The 17,401-nt window shown below is 47.6% G+C and overlaps 1 protein-coding gene and 1 long non-coding RNA gene across 4 annotated transcripts in view; one reads left to right on the forward strand and one right to left on the reverse strand.

Annotated features, from left to right (window-relative positions):
* Positions 1 to 17,401, forward strand: part of LOC310767488 — a 111,753-nt gene that overhangs the window by 15,952 nt on the left and 78,400 nt on the right. The gene's annotated exons all lie outside the window — the stretch shown is intronic.
* Positions 3,739 to 17,401, reverse strand: part of SYNDIG1 (synapse differentiation inducing 1) — a 28,584-nt gene continuing 14,921 nt past the window's right edge. For all 3 annotated transcript variants that reach the window (XM_083624504.1, XM_083624506.1, XM_083624505.1), the window contains exons 3-4: positions 7,264 to 7,401; positions 3,739 to 4,411 (exon numbers count right to left, since the gene is read on the reverse strand). In XM_083624504.1, coding sequence (XP_083480630.1) covers positions 4,253 to 4,411; positions 7,264 to 7,401 — 297 coding nt within the window. In that variant the 3' untranslated portion in view covers positions 3,739 to 4,252. The remainder of the gene's footprint in view (positions 4,412 to 7,263; positions 7,402 to 17,401) is intronic.

Below are 17,401 nucleotides of genomic sequence, written 5' to 3' on the forward strand. Positions count from 1 at the left end.
AGAGGCCGAAAGGTCCAGCAGGCCGGGCATTTATCCTTGCTCTGGGCACAAGGCCAAGTGCTGCTATTGGTCAGCTGGTCCTGCACCCAGGGGAAAACCCTCTAAATTCCTGCCACCATTGTCCAATTCGGCAGCGCAGGACGATCCGGCCTGCAATAAGCTGGTTCACAGTGGAGGCCTGGGACCCACCTGCAAAGCTGCTCACCCGAGAAGGGCAAATGGAGGCTACAACTTCCCCTCCAACCAAGACTAGGCTTACCCAATGCCTATCCGCCAATCAAGGCGTTATTGAGTAAAGAAAATCCAGTTATTTTCCGTTTGTTTTTCCTGGCACTATCAAAGCTCACATATGGCAACCTTTGCTTGCATACACATAACTGCGTAATTACGGCTCCCATACAGAGCACTGCATTCTTCTTCTCTACCATCTTTCAAAAGAGAGCCCCTGATTTATGTCTTGTTCTCTTTTGAAAGGCAACTCATGCACTCCACCTGAGATGCTTGCAAAGAAGCTTTCTGGAGTGGCAAAGGCTGCTCCTTACTCACGACAACACATTTTGTTGCTTGTCAGGGATACCCGAAGCCTTCTTAATGCCAGGCTGGTAGTATTTTCTGAGGGGTTTTCACCATCCCTGAAACTGCTTTTTCCATACTGGCGAGAGAGGGGCATGAATTAGTCCTACTTTTAAGCATTAGTATCTCCTGCTAGTTCATGTGCTTCATTGTGCAGTAGTAAATTGCACACAATTCTGTTTTAGCTTCAGGGTTTTTTAAGAATTAAAATACAATAAATCAAAATAGGAATCTCTGGTTTCAAATTCCACTTATATAGGGTTATATAGGGTTGCTCTCATGGCGTGTGGGATTTACTTCTAAGTTAGCATGCAAAAGTTTATATGGCAATGTCTGGCAGCTTCCTGAAAAGTAACTTATGATGTTCTCCTGTTGTTGTTGGCATCCGTCTGTCTCAAGAGACAATGGAGGGTGCCTCCAAAGGTGAAGTCAAACCACTAGAGAATCACAGCACCTGCTGTGGCTGCAGAGACAGGTAAATCGTAACTGCTGCCTCCTGCAATGTTTTTCTTGCATTCCCACCACCCAGACAACAGGACCCTGCTCTTGGCCTTGCATGGTCCAAAGGAAAGCAGAGCAATACGTTTGGCACCAGTTTGACTACAGGAGTTGCTGGAAGGAAGTGTACAAGACACCAACTGTCCAACCGTCTTAGGGAATCCACTCTGGATTTGTATAGGGTTTACTCCTTTGTTTTTTTGCTTCCCAACATGACCCACAAGGGTGCAGACAGTGCTTTTTCTCAGGGGGGACTCGAGGGGATGCAGTAGCAGCACCTCTTTTTTGTTATTAAAAAGTGTGGAACTTACTGCAACAACTTCATGGCAGGTACCTCTCTTTTTAGAAGAAAGCACTGGGTGCAGGTAATGTGGGGAGATGGTTGTGTGCTTTCTAGGATGTCCTGTTAGTTTGCATGGTGAACCAGCAAGACCAAACAGGTTTTGTCAGGTGCGAACCAAGAGTCAGATCTGAAGATATCCCAGAGACTCCTCTATCGTGACAGAGGTTCTCCTGCAGACAAATCCATGTGATATTTCAAAACTACAGAACTAAGTTTGAGTAATTAGGAAAAAAATATTATGATCCTCAAAAGATTTTTTTGCAGTGGTGGTGGTGGAATCAACATGTGGATTGGTGGCTTTCCTTTGGGAGTTCTGGCTTCACAATCCATTTCTAATGTGGACTTGGACAAGTAGCATTCTCAGCTCTAGGACCCTGTTTGTAAAGCAGGGTAGGTATGATATGTGGAAACGGCCTTGTGAGAGAATATACCTTGTAGGGCAAGGCAAAAAATAAATAATAGGATTATTGTGGGAACAACAAGTAGCTGTGGAATGATTGTGTGATCTGGGCAAGATGACCACTGTACTGCAGCATGGTTTGCTGCACCCCAACTGGGGCAAGCCTACATATGCATGCTACATTCTTATTACACTGAGCCAGCAGTCACCACACCCACATATTACACAATGGAAACAACCGGTATTGACAATTTCTGTGCGAATCATCACAACTGGACAGCATTTCCACCCATCTTGCAAACCACAGTGAAAGCATCAAATCAAAAGCCCAGTAAACTGTGTTACTAGCAGCCATCCCATAGCCACTAAAAGTTCCAAGCAGAAGAGATAGAAAGCTTCCCTCAAAGGCACGGTGGTTAGGAATGTAACTGGCAGACTCAAATTAAAGTTCTACCTCCAACTCCATCAAGTGATTTTTCAGGGATTGGTTTTATACTGAGCAATGTATCTGTAATATTATAAAAAATAAATACTGTGTAGAAACATATACATACCCCAAATAAAATGCCCTGTAATTTAGTGAGGGAGGTTGTGGTAAAGGCCCAGAATTTTATAACAAAGTCTCTTGATATTGGTATGGGCTTTATATATGGATAAAAGTTTCCTGCAGGATATCTTGTAAAATGGCTGTCTTTCATCACTTTTGTCACAGTTGACAGTAGTCTGTTCCCATTTTGCTAACTGACTGTGCAAGATCTATCAAGCAGGTAAAAGGTAAAAGCCACCTGCTCCCCTTATAACAAGTAGGCAAATTACATGAACCAACATCTGCATTTCTTATATTTTTAATGAACTTCCTAAACTTGCACAAAAATAGTTCCACATCTGTATGCCCTTTAATTTCAAGTGGCACTTTTTAAAAATGGAAAATAAACAAATTCAGTGTTAACAGGACCTTAGATTAACAGCCTTGATTAAAAGCAATAAATAGAGATAAATACAATGGTTCATTGCAACGAGTGGTTTCACAGAAATCTGCAAAATGCTAGGTAAGATGTTGCTTCAGGAGATCAGAAGAACATCAAAGACATAGAAGCACAGTAATACACAAAATAAATATTATTTTCAGTTGATTTTTAATATTAATTAATTCTTTTCAATATGCCCATTGCCCACTTGAGTTTATTTTAGGCGAACATCGCAACTAGAGAATGGGGAATGTCAGTGGCGTAGCGTGGGTTGTCAGCACCCGGGGCAAGGCAAGTAATTTGTGCCCCCTAACCTGTGGATTTGCGCCCCCTAACCCGTGGATTTGCGCCCCCAACCCTAACCCCCAGATGTTGCGCCCGGTGCGGCCGGCCCCCCCTGCACCCCCCATGCTACGCCACTGGGGAATGTATCACAGCATGACTGAAAGTCCATAAACCAAGAATTAAGGTTTGTGCCATCAGGCTGACACTCCAGGGTCCTGTAACCAGACCTCTTGGTCCATGCTGTGATGTGGAACTCCATGCCTTGTCATGAAATCTGTGGACAGGCTTCTTATATTTAGTTGCAGGAGAGGCCCCTTGGTTAAGAGAGATGCTGCCAGAAAGAGCTGCATGCTTTGCAAGCCAGTCATTTTCAGAGTGGGATCAGGGCCAGCCCAAGACACTTTGGCACCTGAGAGGGACAAATCCTCTCGTTAGCAATGCACCAAGAAGCTCAATGTAAGCTCCACTGAAATGAACAGGAGCTGCACAAGAACATGACTGTACTTCTGCACACCTCATTTTGGTTTCAACGCAGCTTGCACAGGAAGCTTTCACAACAGCTTTGTTCCATGAGTTCAACACCCCAAATCGGTTGCCCTCAGGCAGCCACCTCATTTTGCCTCACCTCTGGATGTGATGGACCAGAAGAACGTATCGTTTTGAGTTTGTTCTTTTCCTATAGGGCTCCTGCTATTCCTATATGGCATTCACTTTGCAGGTAATATTTGAGCCATGGTCATGAATATGCACTGAACCAGCTGTTTCATCTTCTCAATCATCCAAAGCCGAGGGAGGAATCGCCTTTCTTATGTAGGAAACAGTCAGCTGTGTAGAGCTTTAGGTCTCTACATTCAGATGCCTCTCACCTTTTGACAGATGAACCTCATGTTCAAGGGTATATATGCGACAGAGCTCCCTTTGGGTTTGGTCCAGCTCAGGACAGCAACGGGCTCTGAAGACGTATATCTGGCTCTCAGGAAAGAACCTGCATCATTTCTTGGCTTCTTGCAATGACTGTACTGCCAACCTTCAAAGTGAGCTGGAGGGGGTGTATAGATCCTGAACATTCTTCTTCAGAATTCAAATCGTACAAAATTACAGCAGCCCTTCGTACCATCAAAACAAGTGATATTTGAAATGTCATGGCCTCCTGTGGCTTTCTACAGCAGTCCACTTCTTTGAGTTTCATATGTGATTGTTTTTGGACAGGTACGCTATAAGCGCCACGGCAACCCCCACATAGATGCCTGTTCCAATAGTGATGGACAGCACAGCCAGGAAGAGGGCTCGTCGTGAACTGGAGCTGGCATGGTGGAAGTCCCCTTTAGCAATGGCTTTGTTTGTCTGTAGGGGGAGGAAAAGCTCACTTTAGTAAACCTGGATATGGTGCACTCTTCAACTTTAAAGAGGAAATTTGATTTTTTTAGACTTTTTTTTTTTAAGTATACTGTATAGTTTGGGCTTTTAAAGCTGTTGCTAAGGTAGAAATAGCCAAACACTACAAAGTCAGATCCATTCCATCAAGCACAGGAGGATAAAGGATTGCCCCGTCACAGACAAACTGGTGCATTGAATAGGACTTTCTGAGTTAGTAATTTAGTTGTCTTTGCCACCTGGCATCCATTTTTGGCATAAACAGATGAGCCACATTAAGCTGCAGCCCCACTTCTTAAATGTCAAATAATTTTGACATCTCTTTTACAATAATGTGCTTTATCCTGCATTGCCTGGATGCTTCATTTAGTGGGGCTGTGGTTCTTCAACTCCTGTCAACTGCATTTTTTATGAACATAAATGGTGAAAGGCAATTACACTGCAGCTGTTCTGTTTTAAAATTACTGATGAGTTAATTTGCGATATTATAACTGAGCATCTAAATGATAACACTTAAACTATTATAATGTTAAGACAAGCATGTCTAAATAAACATGGTGTGCTAAATTATTGCTCGGCTAATAAAGGCCAGGTGGAACACTTTTCTATGTGCCATGCTAGGTCATAACAGAACACCTGCTTTGCATGTAGAATGCCAGAGGTTTAAGCTTTCAAATCTTCAGTGGTATACACACCCACACACCCCATATTTTTCCGTGTAAAGGAGGCCCCATGTGTAAGACCACCCCTATTTTTTTAAATCCAAAATGAAGAAATCAATATTTTAAACATGCTGTAGCATGCTGTAACTAGAGTAGGTCATTCTGCCATGGTTAATGGCAAAATCTTGCCTGTGAGTCCTAGAAAACCTACCCCCTGTCTTGCAGGCCTTGTTCCACCTGGCCTGGGAGGGCGAGACCCTGACTGACTCCAGCTACAAAAGCTGCGCCTGCTGAACAGACTCCTGGGCTGGGGAATTGCTTTTGTCACGTTTCTAATTACGTAAATCTTTACATGTTGTAGACCGTCTTGAGAATGGTTTTAACTACGGAAAGGCAGCAGCATACAAATTAAATGATGATGATGAAGAAGAAAACCTGACCCCACAGACATCTATCTCACATGACCTTGAGGAGTGACACTGCCATCCCCCAAAATCAGCCCTCCTTTGCTGTCCTGCAGGACACCTCTGCAGCGGCTATGAGTTCCAGCACTTTCCTTTCTGGAGAAAAAAAACAAAAAATACTTGGCCAGACTGTGGTTGGCATCAAGATGACTGATGAGCCAATTTAACACAGTCTTCAGGCTGAAATGTTTTCAGTAGCAGGCCAAGAGCTTTAATAAATAAAAAGCAGGCACAAAACACAAACGGAATTCTAAGTTGGGGGATTCCGATCAGCAGCAGCACAGGGCAAGCCAGCTTGTTCAAGAGCAGACAGAATTAAAGATAACAGTGCAGACTTCCTTGTAAAGGTCTTGGATCCTTCAGCACCGATCATCTTTAAATGTCTATTGCCTAGAGCATCCTCACTCATTAAGAGCATCCTCACTCATTAGCCTAGGATGTCTCCACTATTTTAGTTTTCTCTGCAGTAATGTATTTGTAATAGCACTGTACAAGTGGCAGAATGGCAAGCCTGACAGCAGTTCATAGGGGCTGGTGACATTTATATGATCATATGTGCCATGTGCTTGTGAAAATGGGTATATTTTTAGGGATTTTGCAACAGAAGGAAGCCAGTTGCTTAAATCAGTCTATAAAGTGACTGTCAAATTCACAGTAGCAAGAATGCACATTTGAATGACTTCCTTCCACCCTTTAATTTTATTTCTAGAGTGCTGAAACAAAGTAGGTGCTCTATATAAAACACAAGTCAGTGTAACATGAGAGACACTCGATGGAAGGAGAGAGGTGGGAAATAGGGAAGGTGTCAGGTGAGAGAACAAAGATTTGAGTTTCATAGTTCAATCTATACATGTGTACTGAGAAGTAAGCTCCACTGAATTCAATGTGGCTCCTTCCCAGGTAAACGGGGACTAGATCACAGCCTTGCACAGGCATTTAAAAACAGCAGTGGAAGGAACCAGGTGGATTCTCAGTTCTATCCTGCATTCACAATGTTGGCAGGTGGGGAAAATGCACTAAAGAGCCTCAGTGCTTTTTTGATCTCTCATCAAAAATGGTCTTGAATGCATTCTAGGATCAAAAGCCCTTCAGTTTGAAAGAAAAATTAAGGTACTTACAAATTCAAATGCACCAAGAAGTATAGACATTATACATTAAAGTGCCCCCATTAACTTCTGCCCCATGTAAGCAATAACCACATCCTGTATATTGTGTTTGCTTTCAACTTATGCTTCATGCACCCACATTTCCCCTTGGTCTTTCAGTCCCAATTCTCTTTTTTTGAAGGGCTGAAACTTCCAGTGATATATCAAATTTTAATAAGCTAAGCTTTAGAATTCTAAATTATTACTTCTGACAGCCAACCTCTTGCATGATGAGCTTATCTTAAATACAATCTTGTGCATATTTAGCCTAAAGTAAAGCCATCCAAGCACCTGCGCTGAGAATTTATCTCCTCTATTTCATGAAACAGAAAGAACTCCTGAGTACAGTCGATAAGGCAAGCTTGAAATATCAAACCAGGGAGGGGAATAGTTGCTACACAGAAATAAAAGTGGAGGCGCAAGGTCATCTGCCCCCTGCATACTCAGCTCTGTATGCCCAGTCCATGGATGGTTTCATCATGCCCTCAGCATAAACAGGGCAGCGCATGCCTGCACACATTGCTAATTGAGATAGCAGAATTCTACATTACCTCATGTGACAAATAGAAGGCAGCAATTCCCAGTGGCCAGAAACAGCAGAGCATGGAGAACACGCTGAGTCCGAGGTGGTCCCGAGGCGGCATCATAAGGAAATGGTCTTCACTGTCGGTGTCACTTGAATAATCGCTCTGGAACAGCAAGAGGAAGGGCACGTAAAGAGGACACTGATTAGAGGCAAGTTCTTATTGCCTGCCCCTTTTGGATCTGCGGTCATTTATTTAAAGTTTGCTATATAGCCGGGATAGCTTAGCTGGTAGACGATGAGGCTCTTGATCTCAGGGCTGTGGGCTTGAGCCCCACAAAAGATTCCTGCACTGCTAGGAACTGGATTAGAAGATCCTCAGGATCCCTTTCAACTCTACTATTCTATATCTTAAGAAGATATCTTTTTAAAATAACTCACGAAAATTGAACTGACTAGCCAAAAGCTTCTTAAAAACTAGCAAACCTTATTAATAATACTGTTGTGAATTTGGCTGCCCTGACCACTGGGAATAAGCGATCAGAACCTTGACAAAAATGTATTCTTTCCTAGCGACTGGGTGCTTTCTCAGATGAGCGTGGGTGGGGTCTCAGGTGGGTGCTCTGCAGTGAGAGGGGGTGAATGAGTGAAACAGGCAGCTTGCCTCAGACCTGGAAGAAAGACAGCTGAGAGTCTGTAGCTGAAACCGGGGATATGGTTTTGTGAAAGCTGCACAAGTTGCCCTCAGAGAATCTGCTGCCTGTTTTTAAGAGTCTGCTTGCTTCTTATAGGCTCTGCTTTATTTATCTGTATCTAGCTATATATCTAGGCTAACATTATAAAGAGTCCTTAAGGCAGTTGGATGGTGCCTTGCATGCCTCCTTCCGGCAACTCTTGAAGCCAAGCTGGTGCCAAACGTCTTGCTCTGCTTTCCTTTGGATCACATCAGTGAGGGGACCTTCAGGCTTGCACCCTGGGGCTGGTCCCCCCCCCCCGCCAAGGTGCACTCCATTGTGTCTCGAGATAGGCTGTCTTTGTAATTTTTTGCTGGGATCTGTCTAAGTCTGCAGTGTGCTCTTGTTCAAAGAAAAGTAAACACTGGCTGTGGACAGTGTGTAGCACATTTCAAATGTTAAAGGCAGGTCAATGTCATGATTATGTAATATGAATTGGGGCAGGCAAGGCAGAGCCTGGTGGTTTGTTAAGGCTACCTCTTGAGGAGTCTCTCCTCTTTGCCTCAGGCCCTCTGTAAGCCAAGGGACCTGTGTGAGTGATTATGGTGATCCTGAATTTCAGAGGTGGGCAGCATCCTAAGTAAGCCATCAAGTTCAGACAGAAAGTCCCCTAAACCTAGAGAAGGTGGTGTGAAGCCCACAGGCTGCATTCAGTTGTCCTTCCCAGGAAAGCTACACCCTCCCTTTTCCCAGAACCACCAACACACGGATGAGTCACCCCATGGCAGCAGCAGAGGGCTACATGGATCATAAGGTTGCCACTTTGTGAAATGAAAAACAACAAGACTGGGAGACGGCTTGGTTGCAGTAGGAAGGAGGCTTTTGAGTCACAAGGCAGGTCCCAAAGCACATCCATCTGATGAATGAAGCCTCGTGCGCTCAGCCAGCTTGAAGAACTGTTGAGAAAAACAAGCTTGCTCCGTTCATTTCTGGGAATTGTCCCCAAAGCAAAGAAACCCCAACAGCCAGGCATTTCCCCCCTAATCAATTGGCAATGTTAATGTTTCAAGGGACATTCTGGGAGGGCTGATGACCATTTGCCTCTATTCCAGAGAGTTCTAGAATACATTTCATTATCTGGGGAAGGTAAAAAAGGTAAAAGTAAAGAACCCCTGGACGGTTAAGGCCAGTCAGAGGCGACTATGGGGTGTGGCACTCATCTCGCTTTCAGGCCAGGGGACAGCTTTCCAGGTCATGTGGCCATCTGTCACGGATGCTTTAGCTGAGATTCCTACATTGCAGGGGGTTGGACTAGATGACCCTTGGGCCCCTTCTAAGGCTAAGATTCTATGATTCTAAGAAGCCAGGGTTAGCCTGCTATATGTGGGACTATGAGAAAGCATTTGACCAAAAGGGGAATGCAGTCAGGCTTCATCTTTATGATTAGCATTATTTAGAACTTGCACATTAATCATGGCTGCTTTTGGAAAAAGAAAATGGGGCACATCACAACCACAACCAAGCTCTTTTTAGTTGTCGTAGCTTCTCAATGGCAGAAAGCTGAACAGATGCTCTTAACATTCTACTCTATGTACACTTTCCCCTGTTGAATTAAGTCTGTTTGCCCTCCTAGGCAGGCAGTTTTGTGGACGGGCTCTGAGCTGCTCTGGTGAACCAACGAAGAGCAGGCAGGAGGTCTTGGACGTTGCCCTGGGTGCGGGACCAACTGACCAACAGGGGCACTTGGACAGAATAAACTGTGGCCTGCCAGGCTAATTGACCTCTTCCTTTTGTTGGAACTTTGTGAGAGCAGTGGATCAGGACCTGCCTTGAGACTCAGCTGCGGATCCAGGAGGAGTGGCTTCTGTCCAGCGCTCAGACAGGGGCTAGGGCCATACCACTCCTCAAACAGGGACCTCTTGGGGGCACCCCTATTTGATGTAAGTCATAGGGTGCCCCCACCCCCAGTTGGGTTTACCATCAGACCTCCAACAGATGGGCTGAAGTGGATTAGTGGTGGCTTCACCCAATGCCTATTGCCAAACCTTCACATCTGTAACCAATAAAGCTGTGGCCTTAATTTACCCCATAAATCATTATACCGCGTTTCGACTGTTTTTTTCACCTAGGGAATGGGGTGGTCTCGGGGCCTTGGCACACGAAGGTCAGGTTATGTTTTGCATCTGGAGAGGCCTTTAGGTGAGTGCACCAATAGCCACCTTGTATGTTCTTGGAGAAGGAGTTTAATTTGCTGCTCTGGACTCTGTCTGGAAAATGAAGACTGGTTTGTTCTATTTCATCTCTTGCAAAGGTAAAGCCAACAAAGACCGTGAGGTTTTTTTAAAATGACGTCTATACTATAAGATTCCACCACCATACTGAGTGAATTCTGTAGACATTCAATTGGCCCAGGCCCAGCAAACATTTGCTGCGGAAAGAGAGACTTTTGGATAAAAGAGCATGGCAGCTCAAGTGAAAAGCTCAGTGAACTGACACCTCCCATGAAATGTTAATCTAACTTTTCATAATTCTGAACTTTGGTATTCAATATTTCTCAAATCTTAACATCTGTCAATCAGCAATAAATGGCTGAAAGGAATACTAATTTATTCATAATCATTTGAGGTTGCAGCTATTATTCAGGCATGGCAGCTTCAGAATGGTCATAAATAGTTTAGTGCCTGAATAAAGTTAATCTGCAGTCCCCCTTCCTGATTTGCAGTGCAATCCTGTACTGTCTATTTAGAAGTAAGTCTCAGAGTTCAATGGGGCTTCTCCCAGGGAAGTGTTATAAGACTGCAGACTAAGACATTTGTCTGGGCATGTGTGCTTTTATCTTTGTGTTCTCAGTAGTCTGCACTAGCTTTCCCGCCCCCATCACCAGCCTTCCTAAATATTGAATGTGTGTGTGTGTGTGTGTGTGTGTCTGAGGAAGAGGGGGCAGAGAGAGAGAGACAGAGAAAGATGTGACTTGGCAATTATATAAAAAGCATCTCACACATGTGCAAAATCTCAAGGTTCTGTCATGCTCTCTAGAGCCAGCCTGGGTTAAGACTGTGCCTTCAGCAGGGTAAGTGAGGAACAAGAAAAAAGACTGAACTTGACACGGTGACTAAGGCTGAGGAAGAGGTTCTCAATAGATAACCTTCACAACTAAATTGGAGAGGAGCTACAGTGCATTCGTGAGGAGGGGTGAAATTCATGAAAGTGGAAAATATTTCAGGGGCAACCAAACTGTTTGAAATGTCCAGTGTGGGCAGTTTTCTCATGGGTGACAGATGCAAAGTAACAATTTCTTTAAAACAAAAACAAAAAAGAAAAGATATTGGTGGTGCAGCTCTTCTCAATAGCCATCAGCTGGCACCTGCCATTTTTGTTTCCCAGAATGCCTCAGACATAACATTATTCTGGACTTTCTGGGAAACAAAAATGGCAGCTGCCCACTGGTGGATACTGAAAGGAGCCCCACCATATGTGGCATCAACTCTTCAAAGAAACTGGGGAGGGGGGAACTGCTACTGCTAATAATTTCACTCCGCTGGAAAAATCACCGAAACCCTCTTCCATTTACCTTCTGTGCATAGTGTGATGAATTTAAAATAGTGGCAGTATTTTTGCTTGGCCATAAATCAGTCCACAAGTTTACTGATTTTAACTTCCAGGAAAGTTTGATGTAGCACGGGCAGGGACTTCAACTAGCAGCTCATCTGCCAGCAGTTGAATCTCCAGCCCTTCTGCTGGTTGATGTTTCTAGGGAGGCTGCCAGTATGCCACTCCTTCTGCCCACTGTAGCTAGCATGCCAGTCTCAAGTGTCCCTTCTGTGGGGATGTCTGAGAAACATTTCACCACCACCCCTTGAATATGGACCCTGTGAGCATGAGGAGCCCACTTCAAAAAAGAAAACCAATCAAGTGACCACTCTGCCTCCACAAATGTGATCTGAGCATACAGTGCAAAGACCAGCAGCAAAGAAGTCTATATCTGTGGGTATATCTGCATGTGTGAAGACTTCTGCACAATTAAGAATTGTTATGTACTGAAGTTCTCACCCTGGGCCAGCAGGGGGATACTGTAGATAGTTATGCAAATGAAGGATTGAAAAGTGACGTTCAGTGATTGGATAGTTTTGTATGCAAATGAAGGATCGAAAAGTGACGTTCAGTGATTGGATAGTTTTAGAAAATGGCAACAGTTACATTGTTCTGGAGCTCTATATAAGCAGGCTGACTGAGCTCCTCAGTTTAGTTCTGTTCCAGCTTACAAAATAAAGAGCTGCTTTGGAGAAATCGCTGTGTCGTCTGCTATGTCAACCCACAACTTAACACTGGTGACGAGGATGGGATCGATGGACATCAGAGCACAGCCAGATGCGGCCATCCTCTGAACTGAGCTGAATCACTGAGCTGAATCACTGAGCGAAATCACTGGACAGAACCAATTCAGAGCTGACTGTTCTGGCTAGAGCACTGTGTTCCATCCATCGCCCTTCACGCCGGCATCGGAATCATGGCTTCACTTGTGCCTCTACCGCCGTTTGCGCCAGCCTCTGAATCATGGGACTCCTACCTCGCTCGGTTCGACTGCTACCTCCAAGCCAACGAGCTGACAGCAGTATCAAAGGAACGGAAGCGGGGCCTATTCCTCAGCCTCTGTGGGCCTGAGGTGTTTGAGACGGCCGAGCATTGGTTGCGCCTGAAGCAGTCCAGGCAACACCATGGGACACGATCCAAGAGAAGCTCCGCAACCACTACGCGCCAAAGCCATCCAAGGTTGCTGCCCGCCATGCGTTTTACCACCGGAACCAGGCAGAGGGGGAGTCAATCAACAACTACACCACCGCCCTCAGACAGGCTGCAATGCACTGCGAGTTCCGAGACTTAGACGATGCCCTGATGGATCGAATCGTCTGCGGGGTCCGGGACATACATCTGCAACGGCGTCTCCTCGCCAAGCCAGACCTCACACTACAGAAAGCCATTGAGGAGGCTGTGGCCTCAGAAGCTGCAGAAGCTTGCCCAGGAGATCTGCAAGTCCAGCAGCCCGCGTCTTGCTAGGAAGCCAGTTCCAGTGCATCATGAAGAGGCCAGCAGTGATGAGGCATCCTCCAGTGAAGACGATGACGTGCACCAGACAAAGTGGGAGCGCAGGAAGTTCCAACAGAAGTCCAAGGGCCAACCGGAATGTGCCGGCTGCGGAGGCAACCATTCCCGTGCCAAGTGTCGATTCAGAGACGCCATCTGTAGGATGTGTTCCAGAAGGGGCCACATCGCTAAGGTCTGCCGATCGGCTCCGTCTGACACCCCCCCTTCACCGACTCGCAAGTCCAAGTCTTTACTCCAGTCTGCCAAGGAAAGCTGTTTCGCTCTCACCAACTGCCGCTGCCCGTCTGGAACCACGATTGGCCAAACCGACTCGCCTACGCGACGCAAGCTGAACGTCACAGTGCTCATTGAAGGAGCTCCATGTGACATGGAGATCGACACCGGGTCTGCCCTGTCCATCGTGTCTTGGAGCACCATCAAAAGACTGGTACCCAGAGTGTCCAAAAGGCAACTCGACTCTCACCGTGTACACCTGAGAGACTACCAGGGAAACGACATTCCCGTGGTAGGCGTTGGCCGGTTCCGGATCGCCTTCAAGGATTTTTTGGGCCTGCTCTGGCTGGTGGTGGTCGAAGGTCAGCGGCCAAGCCTCCTAGGGCTAGACTGGTTTGATGCCCTCGGCCTGGAAGTCACCGGCATCAACTGCATCTCTAACGCAGAGACTGAGGGTCTGCTCAAAGACTTTGCCAAGGTTTTTGACGGCACTTTGGGGCAACATACAGGTACGCCCATCTCCTTTAGCCTTGATCCACAAGTCGCCCCCATCAAGCGAAAGCCACGCCGGGTTCCCTTTGCTCTCAAGGCTAAGGTGGATGAACAACTGGACAAGCTGATCGCCCAAGGAGTTTTGGAGCCGGTTGACCACACCAAGTGGGAAACCCCCATCGTCACGCCTGTCAAGCCAGACGGGTTGGTGAGAATCTGCGCTGACTACAAGTGCACAATCAACAAGGCACTTCAGCAGCACGCTTATCCGGTTCCTGTTGTCCAACACCTGCTGCATTCCCTGGGTGAGGGTAAGGTCTTCGCTAAGCTGGACCTTGCCCAAGCCTATCAATAACTGCCCATCAATGATGCCACTGCTGAAGTCCAGACGATCGTCACCCACCGAGGGGCATTCTGTTGCCGCCGATTGCAGTTCGGGGTGAGTGTGGCTCCTGGCATCTTCCAAAGCCTTATGGAGCGTCTCCTGCAAGGGCTTCCGGGCGTGGTACCATATTTTGATGACGTCTTGGTGTCCGCAGACTCACACCAGCAGCTGTTCGAGCGCCTCCATGCCGTGCTGACCAGATTCCAAGAGGCCGGGCTCAAGGTAAAGAGGGAGAAGTGCCAGATCGCCGTTCCACAGGTAGAGTTCCTGGGCTATCTTATCGACGCCTCTGGCCTTCACCCGACCACATCCAAGATCCGCGCTATCCAGCAGGCCCCCATCCCAAAGAACAAGACGGAGTTGCAGGCGTTCCTGGGGCTGCTGAACTTTTATAACATGTTCCTGCCCCACAAAGCCACGGTGGCTGAGCCTCTTCACCAACTCCTCAGCACAAAGACGCCTTGGTCCTGGGGTCATCGGGAGACGGCGGCCTTCAACGCGGTCAAGGCTCTCCTTTCATCGGACAGTGTGCTGGTACAGTACAGTGAAGCCAGGCCGCTGGTCCTTACCTGCGATGCCTCACCTCTTGGCATCGGCGCTGTCCTTAGTCACCGTTTTCCAGACGGAAGAGAAGCACCGCTCGCCTACTTTTCCAGGACGCTATCTCCGACGGAACGGAATTACAGCCAACTCGACAAGGAGGCACTGGCACTTGTGGCTGGAGTGAAGAGGTTCCATGAATACCTCTATGGCAGGACTTTTGACCTCATCACTGACCACAAGCCGCTCCTGGGCCTCCTCGCCGGTGATTGTCCAACTCCACCGGTGCTCTCACCGCGCATGCTGCGATGGACTGTTTTCCTGGCTGCCTACCACTACCGGCTCGTCCATCGCCCGGGGAAATCGATGGGCCATGCCGACGCCCTCAGCCGTTGCCCTCTTCCAGCGTTTGTGGAAGACCCGGCTCCAGCTTCATCACTCCTCCTGATTGAGGATCTTCTGGCAGCGCCTGTATCGGCTGCCACTGTGGCCTCCACATCTGCCCAGGATCGCACCATCAGCCGTGTGCTCAACTGGGTGTGGAGGGGGTGGCCACAAGGGCCTTTTGCATCAGAGTTCCAGCCCTTCGCAACCAGACAACATGAACTCTGGGCTCATCGCGGCTGTCTGCTGTGGGGAGACCGCGTCGTGATTCCCCAAAGACTCCGTCAACACGTCCTGGAGGCTCTGCACGTTGGCCACCCGGGAATTGTCAAAATGAAGGCATTGGCTCGGTGTTACGTCTGGTGGCCTAACATGGACGATGCCATCACTGCCTGGGTGTCCGCCTGTCAAGCGTGCCAAGAATCAAGGCCTGCACCACCGGCAGCTAAGGGACACACCTGGGAGACACCAAAGACACCCTGGTTGAGGGTGCACATCGATCTGGCCGGCCCCTTTTACGGCCGGACCTTTATGGTAGTGGTGGACGCCTATTCCAAATGGCTGGAGGTGGCCCTGATGCCCTCCACCACTACCGAGGCCGTCATCCGGGTGCTGCGAGGCCTCTTTGCGACGCATGGGTGTCCTGATGTCCTTGTCTCCTACAACGGACCGCAGTTCACGTCAGGCACTTTTGAGCGGTATCTTTTGGGACTGGGCATCCGCCGTGCCCTAACGGCACCATTTCATCCATCCAGCAATGGGCAAGCGGAGAGAATGGTGCACTCGGCAAAAGAGGCACTGGCGCGCCTGGACCGGGGAGACTGGCACAAGCGGGTCGCCGAATACTTGTTCGTGCAACACATCACCCCTCATGCGGCCCCAGGGCGGAGTCCTGCTGAACTGCTTATGGGCCGCCGCCTCAGGTCACTGCTCGACCAGTTGCACCCGGACTTTGCCATGGCCGAACCCCCAGGCTGTGCCAACGCGCCACGGTCATTTGTTCCAGGAAACCAGGTCTTTGCCCGGAACTATGTGGGGGACATTCCTTGGGTGCCAGCCACAGTAGTGGGAGTCACTGGACCTTGCTCGTACCAGGTGGCACTCGAAGACGGGCGCTTGTGGCGCCGGCACATAGACCAGCTTAGGCGCAGGGTTGGGGACTTGGACACTACCGTGGTGCCCCCAACTGCGCTCGTGGCTCCAGAAGAGACACTTACAGATGGCGAGGCTCCACCTACACCTCCCTCGCAAACTGCCAGCGTGGAGCCGAACCAAGCCGCTTCAGAGGGTCTGCCAGACTTACCACAGGCTCAGACCACTCCTCTTGTGGAGGCTCCACCCACAGCAGCGGATCCAGGGGATTTGGTTTCAACGCCACCTAGGGTTGCACCACAGCCTCAGCAAGAATTGTGTGGCCCCCCGGACTTGGCTACCAGTCCCCGGCGGTCTGGCAGAGTTTCCAAGCGCCCAACTTATTTAAAGGACTATGTTGTTGGACATGTATCACTGTTGGTCTAAGTATGGGAAACGTAACCGATATGCTTTTGTGCCTAATTTGTGCCTAATTGAACCATTATGTGTAGTGCTGTATATAAGGAAATCATTACGATTGTAACTAACACCTTATCTCGGTGGGGAGGGGTGAGAACTGAAGTTCTCACCCTGGGCCAGCAGGGGGATACTGTAGATAGTTATGCAAATGAAGGATCGAAAAGTGACGTTCAGTGATTGGATAGTTTTAGAAAATGGCAACAGTTACATTGTTCTGGAGCTCTATATAAGCAGGCTGACTGAGCTCCTCAGTTTAGTTCTGTTCCAGCTTACAAAATAAAGAGCTGCTTTGGAGAAATCGCTGTGTCGTCTGCTATGTCGACCCACAACTTAACAAGAATCATACACAACTGGGCTTCCAGACTGTGTGAAACTCTTCATGCATGATGCTCATTCTGTATGTGTGGTTGCTGGGGGCAGAAGAAGCTGGCAGTGTGGAGGGTGGGCACTCAGTGCGCCCTTGCGTCCATCTTGCACGCTGATTCAGTACATCAGCAGCTCTTCTGAAGGGGAATAGAATAGAGCGCTGAGTCTATAACAGGTGAACCAATACCAATAAATATATAATTTGCTATTGAAATTATCTGGTGAAAGCACCAGCTCCTAGCTACCAACCAGGAATCCAAGGAGAATTCCTTCTCAGCCATGCCAACTGGTGTCTGACAGCTTGTTCACAGAAAAAGAAAGTGTCTGACAGAAATAGACAAGGAGGTAGGCTGGCAAGAAAGCCATGGCTAGCATCAGGGCTAAACCTGGAATTTACAGCCCAGGTGTGTATCAGAAACAAGTTCCCACTCTGGTTGGCATGCATGCCTCTTTGTCCT

This window comes from Podarcis filfolensis, assembly GCF_964270895.1.
Source record: "Podarcis filfolensis genome assembly, chromosome: 7".
Taxonomy (NCBI): domain Eukaryota; kingdom Metazoa; phylum Chordata; class Lepidosauria; order Squamata; family Lacertidae; genus Podarcis; species Podarcis filfolensis.